The sequence below is a fragment of the Sinocyclocheilus grahami genome, unplaced genomic scaffold, assembly GCF_001515645.1.
Source record: "Sinocyclocheilus grahami isolate Dianchi unplaced genomic scaffold, SAMN03320097.WGS_v1.1 scaffold208.1, whole genome shotgun sequence".
NCBI lineage: Eukaryota > Metazoa > Chordata > Actinopteri > Cypriniformes > Cyprinidae > Sinocyclocheilus > Sinocyclocheilus grahami.
In genome coordinates this window covers 1749650-1768656 of record NW_015505387.1, presented here as the reverse complement: position 1 = coordinate 1768656, position 19007 = coordinate 1749650, and the positions used below count along the sequence as shown (strand labels likewise).

Genomic DNA, 19007 nt, shown 5'->3' with positions numbered 1-19007 from the left:
GCTTCCGACTGGGCCAGAACGAGCCAGTTGTCGAGGTAATTGAGAATGCGGATTCCCATCTGTCTCAGAGTGGAGAGAGTCGCATCCATGCACTTTGTAAAAGTGAGGGGGGCCAGGGACAGCCCGAAGGGAAGGACCGTGTATTTATAAGCCACTCCCTCGAAGGCGAATCTCAAGAATCGCCTGTGACGGGGGGCTATCTGGATGTGAAAGTATGCACCCTTCAGGTCCAGAGAAAAGAACCAGTCCCCTGAGCGAATTTGTGCGAGGATCTGTTTCAGTGTAATCATCCTGAACGACCTTTTCATGAGGGCGTGATTCAGGTGTCTCAGATCGAGGATGGGCCAGAGGCCACCATCTTTTTTGGGGACGAGGAAGTAACGGCTGTAGAAACCTGACTCCCTCTGGGCTGGAGGAACCATTTTCACTGCTCCTTTTGCCAGCAGATTCATCACCTCTGAGCGCAGGACGTGAGCGTCCTTGCTCTGCACTGAGGTGGGGACCACACCGCTGAAGCGCGGGGTTCTTCGAGCGAAATGGAGTGAATATCCTCATTTTATTATCCCCATAACCTATCTCGACACTCCGGGGATGGCCTGCCAGGCCTCAGCCCGCGTGGCAAGGGATTGAATTAATTCAGGTGACTGGCAGCATGGGGGCAGAACACTTGTGAGTAATGGAAGAGGAAGTTTGCTCTCTTTTTGAAAATGTTTGTGTTTTATTTTTCCCGCTATCACAGCGGTTGAATTCTTGGGCGTATGAATGGACCCGTTGTTTGCACAAAACACATTTCCCTCTGTACCCCGAGTTAAACGGGGTGTCAAGAGGTCTAAGAGAGGCTGCTTGAGGGGCGGTCCGGCCGTAGCGAGATCTGGCCCCATCATTTTCCTGTCTCGCAAACCAGGATGACGCCTGATGCGCCGAGTCCAACGCAATCTTGGGTCCGGGTCCCTGGCGCTTAGGAAGGTGTCTGCTGCGCTTTATAACGGGCTGAACGGTGGGGGCGGCAGGTGCTGGTTTCGTGGGCTGCTGAGTCGGCACAGACTTAGGGTGAGCAGAGGCAGCAGCGGAGCTGAAGCGCTTGGGCAGGAAATGTCGCATAGCTTGGGACGATTTCTGTGCCTCTGTGAAGCGCTCAGCGAATCCTTTGACCGCCGGGCCAAAGAGACCTTTGGGAGAGATTGGAGCATCGAGGAAGGGGATCTTATCCGCGTCCTTGATCTCTGTTAGTGTCAGCCATAAATGGCGCTCGAGCACCACAAGGCTGGCCATCGATCTCCCGATCGTCTGGGCGGTGGTCTTGGTGGCATGCAGAGACAGGTCGGTTGCGCTCCTCAGATCCCTGAGGGTCGCGGGGTCCAGGCCAGACTCATCGGAGGATGCGAGGATCTTGGCTTGAAAGACCTGGAGGACTGCCATTGAATGAAATGCCGAAGCCGCCTGTCCAGCTGAAGTGTAGGCACGTCCAGCGAGAGTTGAAGTGGTCCTATACGGCTTGGACGGGTGAGCGGCCTTCGCTCTCCAGCCTATGGCCGTGGGCGGGCAGAGGTGCGCGGCCACTGACTCATCCAGGGGAGGCAGCTTATCATACCCCTTTTTCTTTAGCGCCGTCGATGGAAGTGAGGGCGGATGAAGAAGCAGTACGGAGGCAGGTGGAGTAGGGAGCGCATCACGATCTGTTGAGCTCATCATGGACCTCCGGGAAGAACGAAGAGGAACGCTGACTAGGGGCCTGGCGGCGCCCCGGCAGGAAACACTCATCCAGACGGCTGCGAGAGGGCTCCTCTGGTGGAGACCACTCTAAACCCAGCTCTTCAACCGCTTTGGAGAGGATACGGAGAAGCTCGGCATCTATCCCGTCTTTAGTGGCGCTGGGCGCGGACGATGGCAAGGGGGTGGGGTCATTCACCGAGCCCAACAGCTCCTCTGCATCCGATGCTGTTAATGACATGCTGTCATCAAGCAGCTCATCCTCATTTCCCCCAAATGAGATCAGGTCGCTCATACCAGCAGAGGGACGCTGATCAGACTGGGAGAAAAGGACGTGAGAATACTCTCTCTGGGGCGAGAACGAGGCACACAGGATCTGGGCCGACGTGAGCTCACTCGCAGCCGGTCGCTGGGAGGAAGAAAACGGGAGGGCACTAGGGGCGGAGCCGCTCTCTGAAAAGAAAGCGATACGTGAGCAGAGAGATACGAGACTAAAGTTCTTAATAGGAACAAATAGCTCCTGTGAGCGCAGAGGGCTCCTCTGGTGGAGACCACTCTAAACCCAGCTCTTCAACCGCTTTGGAGAGGATACGGAGAAGCTCGGCATCTATCCCGTCTTTAGTGGCACTGGGCGCGGACGATGGCAAGGGGGTGGGGTCATTCACCGAGCCCAACAGCTCCTCTGCATCCGATGCTGTTAATGACATGCTGTCATCAAGCAGCTCATCCTCATTTCCCCCAAATGAGATCAGGTCGCTCATACCAGCAGAGGGACGCTGATCAGACTGGGAGAAAAGGACGTGAGAATACTCTCTCTGGGGCGAGAACGAGGCACACAGGATCTGGGCCGACGTGAGCTCACTCGCAGCCGGTCGCTGGGAGGGAGAAAACGGGAGGGCACTAGGGGCGGAGCCGCTCTCTGAAAAGAAAGCGATACGTGAGCAGAGAGATACGAGACTAAAGTTCTCAATAGGAACAAATAGCTCCTGTGAGCGCAGCTTCTGCATGGGATTTCCCCAAGCAGGAAATGCACTCCGTGTGACCGTCATCGGCGTGCAGGGGAGACACGCATGAACCGCAGTAACGGCGTGGCATTTGCAACAACGCCACACTCTTTTAGTAGCTCTTTTAGTATCGCCGGATGGCGGCAGAGGAAACGGACCGGAACTGCTTCGTCGCTGAATCGGTGGAGAAGCAGGTCAGCCATGCTGAGAGGTCCCGATTCCAGCTGCGAAGGCATGTCAATGGCGAACGGCTTCGGATCAGCTTGGAGACGTAGAGTCGTCGCCAAAGGAGAAGAAATCTGAGAATCCTGTGGCGAACACCCACTTATATAGCCAGATGCCCCGCCCATTCTGGCGGGCTTTGGCAGGTTTCGTCGCCATAGGCTCGTGCAGCTCCGTTGCCTAGCCATTGCTTCGTTTTTAATACACTGCACAAACCAACGGCCGTGCAGTTTCACTGCGTGAATGAAAAAAGGCTTTTTCCCATATGCGTCTAGCAAGACGCAGTACGAGTGTAGTATCGAAAGGGAACCAGTTATTTTAAATTGTAACAATATTTCACAATTTTACTGTTCTTGCTGTATTTTTGATTAAATCATTGCAGCCTTGGTGAGCATTCTTTCAAAAAAAATTAAAAATAAAAATCAATATATAAACATATGAACATATAAATCTTTCCAGCCCCAAAATTTTGAACAGTAGCGTACAAAAGGAAAAGTCAAGTACAAGTTGTTTTGGTACAGTGATATTAATAGGTGTTTTTCCAGTGTTTTATTTTTATAATACTGCGGGGGGAGGGGAGGTGTTCTCGTCGAGGACACGTGAGTCGGGAAAATCTCTGGCCTGCTTCAGCTTTGTGATTATTTGGGCTGTACGCTACATAAATAACCATCAAAGCCTTTTTCTGATTTTTTGATTATGGAAGCCAGCAAAATTGTTTCCTGTGTAATCAAGCCCATCAATATGAAGATAGTCCTCTGTAAAAAACAAACCCAGGCAGAATCACAGAGAGGCAAAGAAATAACAAGGTGCACCTGATTATACCAATCCATGAGGGATGTGTGTAAACCGTTCCACAGCTGCTTCTGCTTGAAGAAGGATGATAAATGAGGGATAGCATCAAATTATTTAACATGTACAACCTGTCTTTTTTTTCAGAGACACAAACAAAACCCTTCCTCTCCCATGAAACACCACGAGCAGTTCATTACACCTGCTAGAATGTATTCAGCTGTGAAATCAGAGTCACAAATGGCTTGGATACAGGCTATTATGTATTTTGGTATGTATTGTTTTATTCAAAATTCAAACTTCAAAGAAAATGCTCTTAGGTAATTGTTTATTAATGATTTTCAGAGTGGATTGCAATTGAACACCCAGGGATTTGCTATTCCATCTCTACAGAGCGCCGCTGAAATAGAAATGATTTACGCTGGGACTCATGTACGTGAATGTGGCTTGAAGGCACAGAACAGCTGTAGCTGTCGATCAAAATCAAAGATTCAGTAACAAGTGATACATTTTGCTGCTGATAGCGACAGACACTATACTATTAGTTGTAGACTTTTTATAGGAATTTAAGGCAAAATATTGTAGCTAGAATAATTAAATATGATTACTAATTAAATTAATGGTGTGTCACTGGAAATCTTTCAGCAGTCCAACACTTAAAAAAAAAAAAGTTATACAAATTATACTTGCCATTTCTTTGCAAGTATTTGTGAAATTTACCAGCCATTTTTGAATGAAAACAGTTTATTTATTTATTTTTTTCTTTATTAAGTGAGTTCATTGTAAGTCATTTAAACATGTTTTTTTTTTTTTTTTTTTGCATTTTTTTAATTTTAATGTTCTAATGTCCCACAAAGGTTAAAAAAAGCCAGTGTGAAACTGCGTTGTGCAACACTAAGCATGACTTGCATGTGTGATTCCGCGAGCCTGTCATATCGGAATATATAAATACTTGTTTTACATTTTTAAGATTTGAAAAAAGAGTCAAGAAAGACAAAAAATTGTGGCTGATATTATGCTCAATTCATTCATTATGCTGCAATGGAGGGTCAGATTGAGCACATTGCATTGTAGGAAACAGTATCCTAAGCAGTGCTTTGTAGTATGCTGTACATTTGGTCAAATGCAGTAGGTCATATTTTATATGCATACACAAAATTCACATAATATGCGCAGTATATAGTATATACTTATTCCTGCAGTAATAAGAGTGATAATGATAGTGGGCCGTTCTGAACACAGTCATTAACATTAGATCTACTGTAAGACCACAAAAAGACTAATTCTGCCCTCTATTGGATAATAAGAGAAGGCATCTGAACGCATCTGAAGGCATCAAAATCTTTAGATTTGAATGAAAACATCTCACCAAGACCAAAACAAAAAAACCTGACTGTTTCTTCCAACTTGCAACTTCCAGCTTTACTTTCACTGTTAATAATATGCCATGTGTAAAGGTGTGTGATGTACAAAATGCATCAAAATCTGCAAGTATGACAATAATATGTCCTAACATGAAGTGTCATGAGTAATCAATGCATGAACGCCCGACGGGCCGCAGGAGTCTGTAACAGTCAGCAGATGATGATGATGAATGAGGCCTACGGTTGTGTTTGCTTTTGTGCTTATCTCTGACAATGGCCTGCTGGGACAAGTTACCGGTGGAATCAGAAGAGTAAAGTTTGACAAAGTTTGGAAGTGAACTGATGTGTTCGCCCATGAACTCACAATTAAACCGAGATCAAAGAATTTAAGCTGCTTTTGAACAAAGATAAGGAGCTTCAGTGCGCGGAAACTTTGTTACTTGCGTTATCTTTCACACAGAACATGTGGAGGCAAGTTTTCATTGATAAGTGTAACAAGACTTTAAGAATTTTATCCGGAAAGCCTGGTCAAGTTACAGATGATCTTATGACAGAATATGGTTACACTTTATTTTAAGGTGTTCTTGTTACAATGTAATTATACATTTAACTACTGAGTAATATTGATTAACTACATATACTTACTACATGGTTAGGGTTACTTGTGCATAATTTATTGTTATTATAGTAGTAAGTACATGGGGTAGTAATGCAGAATAAGGAAATAATATGTGCTTTATAAGTAATAAACAGCCAATAAGCTTGTAAAATGCATGTTAATAAGCAACTAGTTAGTCAGTGAGAATTGGTCCCTAAAGTGTTACTAAATTTGCTGAATTACAATCTACAGAAATCCATTATTAAAGAGGATTTTCATTATTCCAACACAAGTTTTGCAAGAAAACATAATTAATAATGTAATTAACAATGCTTCATGTTGTGTGCTGCAGGGTAAATGAATGTGAAGTATTATTCCACCATAACCCATAAAACAAAAGATAACTTTAAATGTATTAAATGTAACATATTTAAATAGAAAACTATATAAATCATTACAATTATAGTTAATATTGCTTAAAGTTTACACACATTAAAGCAATTCTGGAATTAAATTGACATCTAATTCTCAGTTCAATTCTAAATGAACACAACTACACTGTAAAAAATGACCGTGAATTTAACGGTAAAAGTCTGGAAAACCTAAAACATTGCTACCGTATTTTTTACGGTAAAATTCCGGCAACCACAGCTGCCGTTTTTTACCGTAAATTTTACGGATTTTTTTTTACAGTGTATCTAATGCTCACACAGCCGCCAGTGATTCTTAAACAATCTGTCCACTTGGAACAAATGAGGTTAAATTCATTTAAAATAAATTGTCAAAATAAATCAAGTGTGTCTGATCTCATATGACAGCTTTTAACTGACCTTTAAGTGAAATGTGTCGCTGTGTCGGTGTTATGGAATCCTGATGATGTTGCAAATCGTTTTCATTTGTGAGTCAAAATCAACAAGTAATTAGCAGTAATTGAGACCGCAAACACATGTAAGCTTAATCAATCCAGGAGAGCTGTTGACGGTAATTAACTTCCTGACATTTACACGTCTGTGATGCAGACATTAGCATTACAAGAGATGTGTCATGGAACGCTTGAACAGAAATAACTCAAACACTGACCTCGCAAAATTTGACACTGGTAATACAATCAAGTGAAACTAACAGAATTTTCAGTTCAGACTCATCTGTGACATACTGCTGTTACCACTCATTCTTTAGTTTGTAAAAAAAAACTAAACAAACATGACTTTTACAGTAGTAACAGACTTGATGGAAGACTATGGAACGAGGCTTTAAAAGCAAATGTATGTTTCGGTACAATGTTTATACTCATCTTTCGGTGGAAAAAGAGTCGTGATCACACATTATGTTAAGTATTATAACAAAACATTGTGAATAGTAACATTCATCCTGGTGCAGTATCTTTCTCCATAGACATAGACCAAAGTCTGTTGCTTACTCTGAACCCGGAATACTGAGTCATAAACTGTGTACATTATCCGTATAACTAATAACAAATAATGAGATGCATACAAACACTCATTTTCGAAGCGCAACATTACTAATGCTAACACTGTGTCCTAAAGAGCCCTTCCACTGTTTCCTCAGCGTTCACTTATGCAATCATCACTTTTTAATGCCATGGGGGCTTTACACAAACCACAAAACACAAATCCTTCGCTCCTGCAGCAAACTGAAAGTCTGAGCATTGTCAGCAGAAGCTGTTTATCTGATTGAGACTCTGCACTATGCGATTAGCTGATCTGAGAGATAAGCTCATATACACCAGTGAGTCAGACGCACCTAATGAACTGATCGCTGCACCACAGACTCTAATCACAAACATACACTTCAAGAGCTTTGTGAATGATGAGTGATTCATTAAGGAGAGCACACGTAGATCCATATCTTTTACCAGCAGAAAACAAACCATGTTTGAGAAGATTCTGGGTGGCAGAGCTCTGTGATTGATTGTTCAGTCTCTAGAAATATTTGTTGACTTTAGCTACAAATATTATGGAACACAAATCTCTTGCAAATCAAACCCAAATTAGCAGCATTGACTCCAAACATTCCAAAATAATCTTGGAGTTTGAAAGCATTGCTTCATACAAATATTCATCCCTACACCCCACCGCCCAAAAAAGACATATATTTGATATTTGAAATACATGCTAAATATATTTTGCAAACAGATAAGCTCAATGAAATATATTTATGAAATAGAAAATATATTTAGTTTCAAGCTTCGTATGTCAAAACACATTTCTAAATATATTTCAGGGGCAAGAGAATACATTTACAGTTTACAGTAGCCTACATTACTGGAGATCGCAACAATTTATAATACTGAATATTTTTTTAATATATTGCAATATTGCATTTTTTGGAGCATTTTAAATTATGTTCCTTACTGAAGTTTACTCAAATCTGTTATATGTTCACAGGTGTTTTTCTTCATATGTGATGTGCAAATGCGTTTTCTTGGACTGAAATATATAGAGCAAAATATATATTTTTAAATGCATAAAATAAATAAAAAACAAATATATATATATATATATATATATATATATATATATATTTACTATATGGGAAGAGCGAAGAAAATAGCCAGGAATAGGAATCGTTCATCAAAAAAAAGTTCTGTCATTATTGAATTATTCAATTTAGTGTAAATGAATATAAATATGGAGACACAAGATTTGAAGGAAGGGATTTATTTATTTAGCTTGTGTGTGCTTGTGTGTTTTATGACAGATGTGTTGCTGTATAAAAGAAGCTTTGTGAAGAATTAAAAGTTTCTACTTTTGTGTTCCTCTGACAAAATGGCGTTGAAACAAGCTGTAAAGACGTTCGGTGATCTTCTCCTTGAACCATCTCTTTCTTGTTTTGCTCATAATTCAGTTGGGAACCAATTCTCACTATTAACTATGACTTTTGCCTCAATAATCTCCTAATTTGCTGCTTATTAATAGTTTAGTTGTTAAGTTTAGGTATGAGGTAGGACTAAGAGATGCACAATATGGTCATGCAGAATATGTGTGCTGCTAATATGCATGCTAATAAGCAACTAGGTAATAGTGACAATTGGTCCTTTTTTTTCTTTATAAAAACAAGTTCGACTCACCCACACTGATGTAGTTGGCGGCCAGGAAGAAGTTCCAGTGTAAGAGTGTGCTGCTGCGGGATGAATCCGTGTCGTTGATGAAGCTTACAGATCTCATGGACAAATTGGGAGAATCCGTACTGATGCTCTGACTGCCAGAGAACAGGGAGGTGTTCAGAGAGACTGCATCCATATTGCTTAGTTTGCTTTCATTCAAAAGAAATTCACATGCAAATGCATTCAGCAGCCCCAGAAACAGTAATGCGTGATTCCGGTTCTACAGAAAGTTATCAGTTGGTGCTCTTGATAAAAAAGAAAGATCCTCTGGTTTCCAGTGTACAGCAGGACGTTCAGCAGATGTTCAGCGTCTGGGTTTGGGAGTGATTGTGGTTGGAGGTGTGCTACAACCGTCTGACAGAGCTCCACAGCCAGTAATTGACCTGTAGACACGAGGTCAGTGTGCCAATGACCCGCAGCAAAACCACACCTGCAGAATGAAGCACACCTGTGAACACAGAGCACACGCAAGACTTTCACACAAACATTTTATAAACATTTACTTATGCTAGAATTTGAAAGACATATTGCACACACACACACACACACACACACACACACACACATATATATATATATATATATATATATATAGTACTGAGTGATATTAATTAACTACAAGTATTTACTATATGGTTAGGGTTAGGATTAGGGGTTTGCTTAGGGTTACTAATTAATTATGCATCATTTATTGTTATTATAATAGTAAGTACATGTAACGTGTAACAAGGGCACATTCAAATAAAGTGTTACCATATACAGTATATATGTGTATATGTGTGTGTGTACATTATATACAAAATGTGTTGTATATTTTCACATTAATATCAAAAAGGTAGTTAGTCTGTCATTCATTAAATGTTATATGACTTTTTAAAGACTGACTGTGTTAAACCATCATTAAATGGATGTAAATCTCTGTGGTATGGCAAAGGACTTAAAAATAGGTAAAACGTAGTTTAGCATAAAGTAATAATGCTGGTTCCTGGTCACATAAGGTTGACAAATAAGGCTGGACTAAACCATATAAACTCCTGATGTGCTACACAGAAAGCAGGTCTACAATGGCAGTAAAAGAGGGTAATACTGTGGTACTTCGATATAAAGTCTACCTGTGCACAAATGCACACTTGTTTCTGTCTATTTGAATTCCAGTTTTCCAATAAAATATAAAGATTTTAAATGTGACTGAGTCTAAACTCTGTAATACTTCTATTTTCTCATTAATGTCAGTTTTAAAACACACACCCTGAAAAATTACTGCGTTATATGATATATACTGACTTTGACTGAACCATGTTTATGCATCACAAAATTGTTGTAGCATGGTACATGTCAAACTGCTATTGTACAGGTCCAAAAAACATGTACAATATCCAGAAAAACATGATATTATCATGGTACTATATCCTAAAGATCATGATATTATCATAGTGACAGTGACGAAACCAAAACAAAATCTATTGCCATGGTGCATTTTCAAAAAACATGGTATTCTCTTGGAACCATGTCCAATATAATATAATATTACCATGGTAACATGTCACAGAAACACACAGTGAAGTGTATCACATAAACATAGCAATGAATGGAAAGTTTCATATTACTGTAGAGATTCCAAACAAATGATGTAATCCCTCAAGTCTTATCTTTTATTTTTGCATGGCTGCCTGTCAGATCTAGAGAACAGTGAGCAGCTGAACACTCCCATTATAATCAGCGCTGATCTCTTACAGGACGTCTTTCTCCATTCTGTCAGGAGTGGGACTTCATGAGCTGCGCTGGAGACATGTCAACAATGGCTGTAATGTTCACTTTGAGTGTTCGTTGTGTTTGACGTGACATGTTGATACCTGAGGATGCAGGACTGGACGTGTCCGCCATGTAACACCTGGCCTCAGGTAACAGACCAGGCGATGAGACGATCCCCTCCCTCTAAAACACGACCCTCGGTCTCAGCTAAAACAAATCTGTCAGGCTTAGGATCCACTACATTCCTCAGTAGACAAAACAATGGAGGTCTATTTGGAAACACTTCACTTGATGCCTGTATATTTAATGCATTGTAAATGTATGCTTAAAGCAATATGGGCCTTTTTAATGAACTTTTTTAAAGAAACGATTCCCTTGTGAAAAGAAGCACACATTGGCATGTTTTGAAAAAGTGTACTTATTACAGAAATAATATACTTTACAATGATACACTTAAGTGTGAAGTAAATTGCATGTCATTTAAATTACACAATTAAAAATGCCATTAGATTAATTTAAGAGTGCTTTTTGACCCGCTTTAGTAAGTCTTTATCTTTATTTCAACTTCTGTGGTCTTGTACTGATAAGCATTTATGGTAGCTAACATACTCTTTAATGTCATTTAATGTCATGCATTTAAATTTATTTGAAACTTAATGATTAAGTTGCAATTTAGTGCATTTAAAATGCATTAACTTTAATTGTGATATCAAATAACACCCTTTAGCCTGTTAGTCAGCACATTAAAATAAGTGCACTTCTGCATGACAAAAGACGATTAAAACAAAGATCTTAAATGTACTTCAAAGTGAAACTTTCAATTTTACATCATTACAAAGTGCACTTTCTAAACGTGTTCAGAAACAGCCATGAAAGTATACTCTCTTTGGGTACACTTGAGTGGCCTTTTATTATTCGCAGGTACAGTTTTATTCTTTTCAGATTTGAAGCACACTAGAAGTGCACATTCAAAACAATTAAGCACACTTCTTTTCACAAGGCTTGTCTGTGATCAACAGCATTTGAAGCATTGTAAGGTTTATATCCATTGCTTCATAATGAAAATTGTACTTCATTAAAATAGCTATAATAGTCTACAATGCTTATCTATTCATGGCTTAACCTTAAAAGAATAATAAATGCATTATTAACACATCAACAATTTACTTCAATCGTTATAATGAATGCATTATACTCTTTAAGGGCGTAACCTGAGTATCTTCATGTATTCTATTCATGCAATAACTATGACAATAGTAATTCACTAAAAACACATTATAAGATGTATTATATGGCATTAGCAATGCATTAGGAATACCTTTACAGCAAATGCATTATATAAACATGCTTCAAGTAACGTATGGGTGAATCATTAAAACCATCCCAAGCCATACAGCATGTCTCTAACAAATAGGAAAAAGCTGTGTCTCACCAAATTATATTTTGTACATAATTATCAGGTACGTTGATTCAAAACAAGAAAGTCAAGAATGAAATGTTTTTACTTGTGGTCTGTTTTGTGTGTCACTATGTATATTAGATTTTTTTTTTCAGTCAACCTTTTTAGATATTGGTTGTGGAGTCTATTAGATTTTTTTTCCGGCAATAATAAGAATAATAGATACATTTTATTAACTGTCAATTATTACATATCAATCATTCGTTGTATTACCTGTAATTTATGCTGCTTTAAACGCACACAAAATATATTACAGTAAAGTACAGCATATGAATCTAATGAGAATCACCTTATGGATGCAATACAGTAAGAATCAAATCAATCAGTAAAAATCAATGTCACAATGAATATACTTGTATTTAGGGGTAAAATGTGCAATACATTTCTTTTTCCTTTTGGGGTGAAATGTAACTTGTTCATGAGGTTCACTTGTATATTCTTCTCATAGTGCTGCTCTTTTTATCGATTTATCCAAAGCTTTTGATTTCGTAGATCATAAAATTTTGAAGCAGAGGCTACTTAGTGTAGGTTTATCAGTAAATACTGTCGGATGGTTTGTTAATTACTTATCGGATAGATCTCAATGTATAAATATAGAGGGACTCACTTCTTGTACTCTGAATGTAAATATCGGCGTACCACAGGGATCAGTCCTTGGGCCATTATTATTTATTTTATGTATTAATCATATTGGGAATAATCTCGCACATTCAAGTTTTCATTTATACGCTGATGATATGGTGATTTACTCCTCTGCATCAACATTGGATTAGGCTCTGAGTCATCTTCAATCTGATTTTGATGCATTTCAGCATACACTGAGTGATTTAAAACTTGTTTTAAATGCGGAGAAATCTAAACTTATGATGTTTACAAAAAGAAAGTCTGTACTTTCAAACTCATGCTCAATCACTACTCTTCAAGGTTTGGAGATTGAAGTAGTATCTAAGTATAAATACCTGGGATTTTTAATTGATGATTCTCTTTCTTCTGGGCCTCATATTCAGTACCTTGTGAGAAAATTTAAGTCGAAATTGGGCCTTTTTTTAGAGTCAAGTATTGTCTTTCTTTTGCAGCAAGGAAGAGATTGGTAGCAGCTACATTTTTGTCAGTGTTGGATTATTGTGATATCATATGCATGCAGGCACCTAAGCATTGTTTACAGGCATTGGATTCAGTTTATCATGGAGCATTAAGGTTCATCACAAATTCAAAAGCCCTTACTCATCATTGTTTATTGTACTCTCGGGTTGGATGGCCGGCGTTGTCATCCCGTGTTCATATGTGTAACTAAATGTGCTGCCTATCTTGGCCAGGACCCTCTTATAAATGAGATTTTAAATCTCAAAAGTTTTTAATTTCCAGGTTAAATAAAGGTCAATCTGAAGCTCAATGACTGAAATAGGTCCGAGATTTCGGTATGAATCAGAAGCGCTGTTGTTTACAGATTCACTTCAGGTTCAAAGCAAAGGCACAGACAATTGAACCTCAGTTTTATAGGAAGTAAGGAAAATGCATTGCCTCACAAAACGTCAGTTCGGACCCCCGACACCTCTTTAAATCTGCTACTGAAAGACATACAAAAGCCATTGTGTGCACAGCGCTGACAGGAAACACAGTGTGAGTATGCACAGGTTCGTCTTTAATTTCCTTCCCTTCAACTAACATAAGACAAAAAGAGTGTCACTATCGATCAAAGGTGCAGATTATTTGCTTTCAGCTACGTTAAGCCCTTTTTTTCTGAAGCAATAACAAAGACACATGGTTGATGTGAACATCCCCCGAGAACAAGCCTGCACACAACACAATGCTCTCAATACACAACGTAACATGAGATCTGGCCGATCTGGATGAACCAAACACACACAACATTCCAGTATCAGACAGCCAAAAGACTCTGGCTTATACTTGTTTCTCTTTCTTTTCCTGTTGTCCGCATGGAAAAACAGATCAGAGATGATGCACAGCGAACAGCAGATGTGTGTTGACAAGCTAATGGCGTACCAGCTGGCAGGTTGCTCAGAGTTGCTCAGCACTACACAGAGAGCATGACACAATAGAGCTTTTATTTCAGTTTCAACCGACCGGTTCGCATTGCAACCCGCAAGACGTCCTACATCACACTGTGTTTGGGCTGAGATTTCCAAAGGAAACAGGGCCCTGACTGTGTCGCCCTGCACGCTGACAAACAAAATCTGCTTTAAATGGAACCAAAGTGACTCCTATGAATTATAACCATTGCACATAAACATCTGAAATGACACAGATAGCAGGGTGTTCCCTGCCTAAATACACCGGTTAGGTTTTAATTTATGGCTGCCTGATTCATGTTTAGCCTGAGGCGCAGGTCAAGTTTAACAGACGCAGATTAAATCAGGTTTGTCCTGTGAGTAAGCAGAGAACACCGTTTGGATGTTTATATAGAGGAATCTCAAGGAAACCTGTGATTACATTATACCTAAAAATAAAATAAAATAAAATCATGACAGTTCAGCAACAAAAAAATACATGCAATGAATATGCAATAAAAACAAGTGCATTACAGTACTGCGAATCCATTGAGAATAATCAGTGATATTAACAGAAATGATAAAAAACCTCAAAAGTAAAACAAAATGCATAATTTTCATCATGAAATACACCTTGTGAAAAGAAGTAGCCTTCTTTAAAAAATGATACTTATTATGGAAATAATATGCTTTAAATGTGAATTTAAAAAAGTGTGAAAACTGAATGTAAAAAAGTGAACTGAATGTAATGTTTTCAGACATTTAGTTGCATGTTAATTGCAATTAAATGAAAATGTATTATAGTTTACATACATATTAAATGGAATTAGCTGAAATGTAAAGCAACTTTTGACCCACATTAACTACATCTTTATTATTCATTTCATAATTACTCCTATTATCTCTGAAATTGGGATATTTTACATGCATTTTAGTGTGTTAGTCAACATATCAAAACATGTCTATAGTTCAAACAATCTCATTATACAGTAATGTGGAAAAATAAATGCAATAAATATCTAATAAAAATATGCATTACAGTAATGAGAATCTAATGAGAATATTCATATAATAATTATAATAGTAATTATCTAAAATAAATCTAAAGCGAAACTTACCACAACCACACCTTGTGAAAAGAGGTATACTTTAACATACTTTAAAAATAATAATAATGTGTATTATGAAAATAATATACTTTAAAAAGAATATAAGTGTCTACTGAATGTAATGTTTTCAGACACTTAATTGCATGTTAATTGAATTAAAAATGAAAGTGTACTATAATTAAAATGTATATTAAATGCAGTTAGCTGAACTTTAAAATGCTTTTTGACCCACTTATGTAGGACTTACATTTTGATAATTAATGTTTTGCGTGCATTTTAATATGCTAGTCAACATATCAAAACGTGTAATGAAAATAATTTCACAATGCAAAAAAAAAGGACCAAATAAATAAAATTCTTAATAAAGCGTAATAAAGCTTAAATTATTAATACAATTTCATATTTCTTTTCTATTTTGGGGTGGAATGTGACCTGGACATGTTTTGATGAGATTAACCCACACAATGTCACATCCAATCCCAGAAAGACAACAACAAGCCCTCAAAACTTCATCCTGTCTTTCTTCTTCTCATTCTTTCTGTCTAAGCACCCGTGTGAGAAGTGTTGGGTTTCAGAATACAAAACTCTCAAGCCCAAGTGAAACTCAGAAACTAACTTCCCAATCTTTAATCCAGTTTCACGTCTGTGCAGGCATGTTAAATGTGCCAGACAAACTTTCCTGAGTAAACTCGTCCGAGTAAAATCTCCTTCACCTCCTCATTACATTAAAAAGTATTGTGAAGGCTCACGTTACCTTTGTGAACGGGGGTCTTGAGGGAACAGTAGCAGGTAGTTCAGAGTGTGATCTGTAGATGATGTGAGTAAAACACTTCTCCAGGCACCAATTTTACAGCTCCGATCCGCTTTTGTACAAAGAATATGCCTTTTTTCATTGCAGGCAAAAGCTTCAGGCACACAGCTCCACACTTGCAGGTAAAGGAAGTTGTCATTTGAAAGCTCTTTGTACACAGTGGGTGTTCCCTTATGGAGCAACAGTTTTCCCTGCGTCGAAATAGGACAAGTAAGAACAGAGGAGTCTTTGCACAGGTGGGCGGGATATGGGGTGGAGTGCAGACGAATAGAGCGTATGAGAAATGGCCTGTATCGTCTGCAAGTATTAGGATTGTTAAAGGACGTTTAGTTATTTTGTTGTTTAAATCGGCTTAAATTGAGATTGAAAAAGAGTTTAAGCTTTGAGTAGTATTTCAGTCCTTTACATTTAGGTTTTTGAACACTGTCTTCATATACAATGGCATTATAATAGAGCAGAACAGTGATGCAACATTTAAAATCCTCTCATTTTGTGTGTAGAGACGTGTTTCAAATATGTCAGGTAAATAGGTTAAAGGTAAATCAGTTACACATTACACACATTAAATGCTGTTATGCAACCATGGTAATATGAATTTAATGACTAATCTCGCTCTCTGGGATTCTTTAATAGAAGCAACTAAATGTGCAGCGCTCAACGGAGCAACTGTTCTTCTGTGTCTTGATGTTTCACTCTAACACTTTCAGCAGGTGCTGTCTGCAGTGCATTCATAAATCTACACAAAAAGGGTTCAAAGTCCTTTGAAGTGACTTCCCATTTGATATTTTATTGCCCCACCACGTAATGAAAAAGTTACTAAATGAGCAAAGTGTGTCTATGCCTTGAAATAACTTGAGTTTACATCCACAACAGAATGTCTACTTCACCTATTATCATCATATGCTTGACTTCCCTTGAAATTAATTTCAGCTTCAGTACTGTGAATTGCAAAAGACATCCTGTTCAAAGTTGGAACGATTGAGTCACTTATCCATATTTAAGTGTGTAACCGTGTACGATATTTACCACAAATTCCATTAACATTATATAATATTGTCGTCCTAGTTCAAATAACTACTTTTATGACCTTTGCCATGTCATGGATTCCTTGCGTCACTGTATTATAAAAAGAATGCTTATAATATACTTTAAAATAATGCACTTCAGTATGAACTGAATGTAATTTGCAATTCGATGAAAAAGTATTATAGTTTAAATTTATATTAAATGCAATAAGCTGCAACTTTAGAATGCCTTTTGACCCACTTAAGTATAACTTATGTACATCTTTATATGTCATTTCATAAATTAAGCGTTAGTGTTAGTTCTGGCAGGTCACGTGAGTCAAGCTTGCATCAGCTGATCACATCTACCTATAGGAATATGACACCTATCGCGGCATTCCTATATAAGCTCTATTCAGTATTATTCAGCAGCTTTTCAGCTTGCTCCGGAGCAAATTACCCTCCTCCATCCCCAGCTCCTCCTTTCGCCACAGTCAGGACTTGGCTTTCTGATATTCCTTGCTAATCAGACTCCTTTATCTTGAATAAAGTGTTACACTTAAATATCATTAAGTACATTAATGATATCTGCCTTGTTCTGTTCTGTTAACCCTAGGGGGGTTATTATTGCTGCTCTCCCTGCTCATTCATGACAGGCTGCATGGACGGGCAGGGAGTTTTTTGTCCAGAACAGAACCATACCGCCAAACCAAACTTTATGCTAAGTATCTATCATTTTGACGATAGTGGTCCTGACAGAATTACTTTTATTGTCTTCGAAATATGGTAAAAGTGTATCGCCAAATGTACTGACAAGCACTAAAACATACTTTTTAATGTAATCTCTACTGAAATGTGTACTCATGTATTTAACCATATTTGTAATTACACATTTGTTATGGTGAAGATGCAATTTAGTACATTTAAAATATATTAACAATGCAATATCGAATAAAACACTTACACACATGTGCACTTTAGTATGTTAGTCAACATCAAAATAAGCATGACATGACTTAAAATGTAATTTAAAGTAATTCAATATTTTTCATTATTACTTGTTAAAAGTGTACTTTAGCGTGTTAAGAAACATGAAACATTAAAGTGTCTCTCTTTAAGTGCACTTAAGTGGCCTTTCATTTCATTAATATTATATTATCTGCAAGCGGAGTTTTAAAAAAAATATATACTTTAAAGAGTTGAAATACAGGACAAGTGCGTATTCAATACAATTAAGTACACTTCATTTTCAGAAGGCATACTAAATAAAGTTATACAACTAGTTACATTCAAAATACAAAATGTTCATACTAGAGATCCAGTTGCAAATCCTGGCTGAAAACTAAAGTGAGTTCTCTGCTAACACAACACCCATGCATTACTAAAAAACCATGGTGCATTGGTATTTACCAAGCAGACTCTTAATTAAATAATTCATTTCATCCTACCTCAGAAGGCTCTATTGCTGCTTCATCCGCGCTCAGGTCTCCTCAGCTGCCCTCTGCACAACCTCGCCTCTGCCTGCAAGAAGTCACATGTGAGTCTGAATGAGAAAGAAAGCCATCCTATGCTCAAGTGTAAACATAGGAGTGCTTCCTTGACTGCCACTGTGAGTAAACAGCCTTCCACAAGCATTTACAAAAACTGCTGTCTGACCTTATTATGGCCTTAGGAAAGGGCTGAATAAAGATGTTTAGTGTGTGTGTGTTTTTTGAATTTTAATGGTTTGGATTGGTCTCAGCGCATTAGAGTAACAAAAAAACAGGTTTTACAGCCTTGTAAAAGGAGATGACTTCTGAACAGCTAAACAAAGAGAACAAATGAGAGGAAAGTGGATAAAGAAGAATGATGCAACTGAAATATGTGGATTCATAAATGGATGCATTTTGTAATTGATCATTGACAATAACCATATTTATTGGCTGCGCTAGGAATGTTGGAATAGCTAAAACCACATTACTCATACAATTATATTAAAGGCTTTAAGGATACAACAGTTTGTCACCGGGGCAGTACTCTCAAAGGGACGCCTCTGTACCTTCTAAAGGT

General features: G+C 38.3%; 1 protein-coding gene across 4 annotated transcripts in view; it reads right to left on the bottom strand.

Annotated features, from left to right (window-relative positions):
- Positions 1-18423, bottom strand: part of plch2a (phospholipase C, eta 2a) — a 138812-nt gene extending 120389 nt beyond the window's left edge. The window contains exons 1-2 of one of the 4 annotated variants that reach the window (XM_016286271.1): positions 18407-18423; positions 8779-9262 (exon numbers count right to left, since the gene is read on the bottom strand). In XM_016286271.1, coding sequence (XP_016141757.1) covers positions 8779-8950 — 172 coding nt within the window. In that variant the 5' untranslated portion in view covers positions 8951-9262; positions 18407-18423. Of the gene's footprint in view, positions 1-8778; positions 9288-15897; positions 16099-18406 lie in introns of those variants that run through there. The other 3 variants (XM_016286269.1, XM_016286268.1, XM_016286270.1) reach the window with 3 other exon arrangements.
- Between the last annotated feature and the right edge of the window lie 584 nt (positions 18424-19007).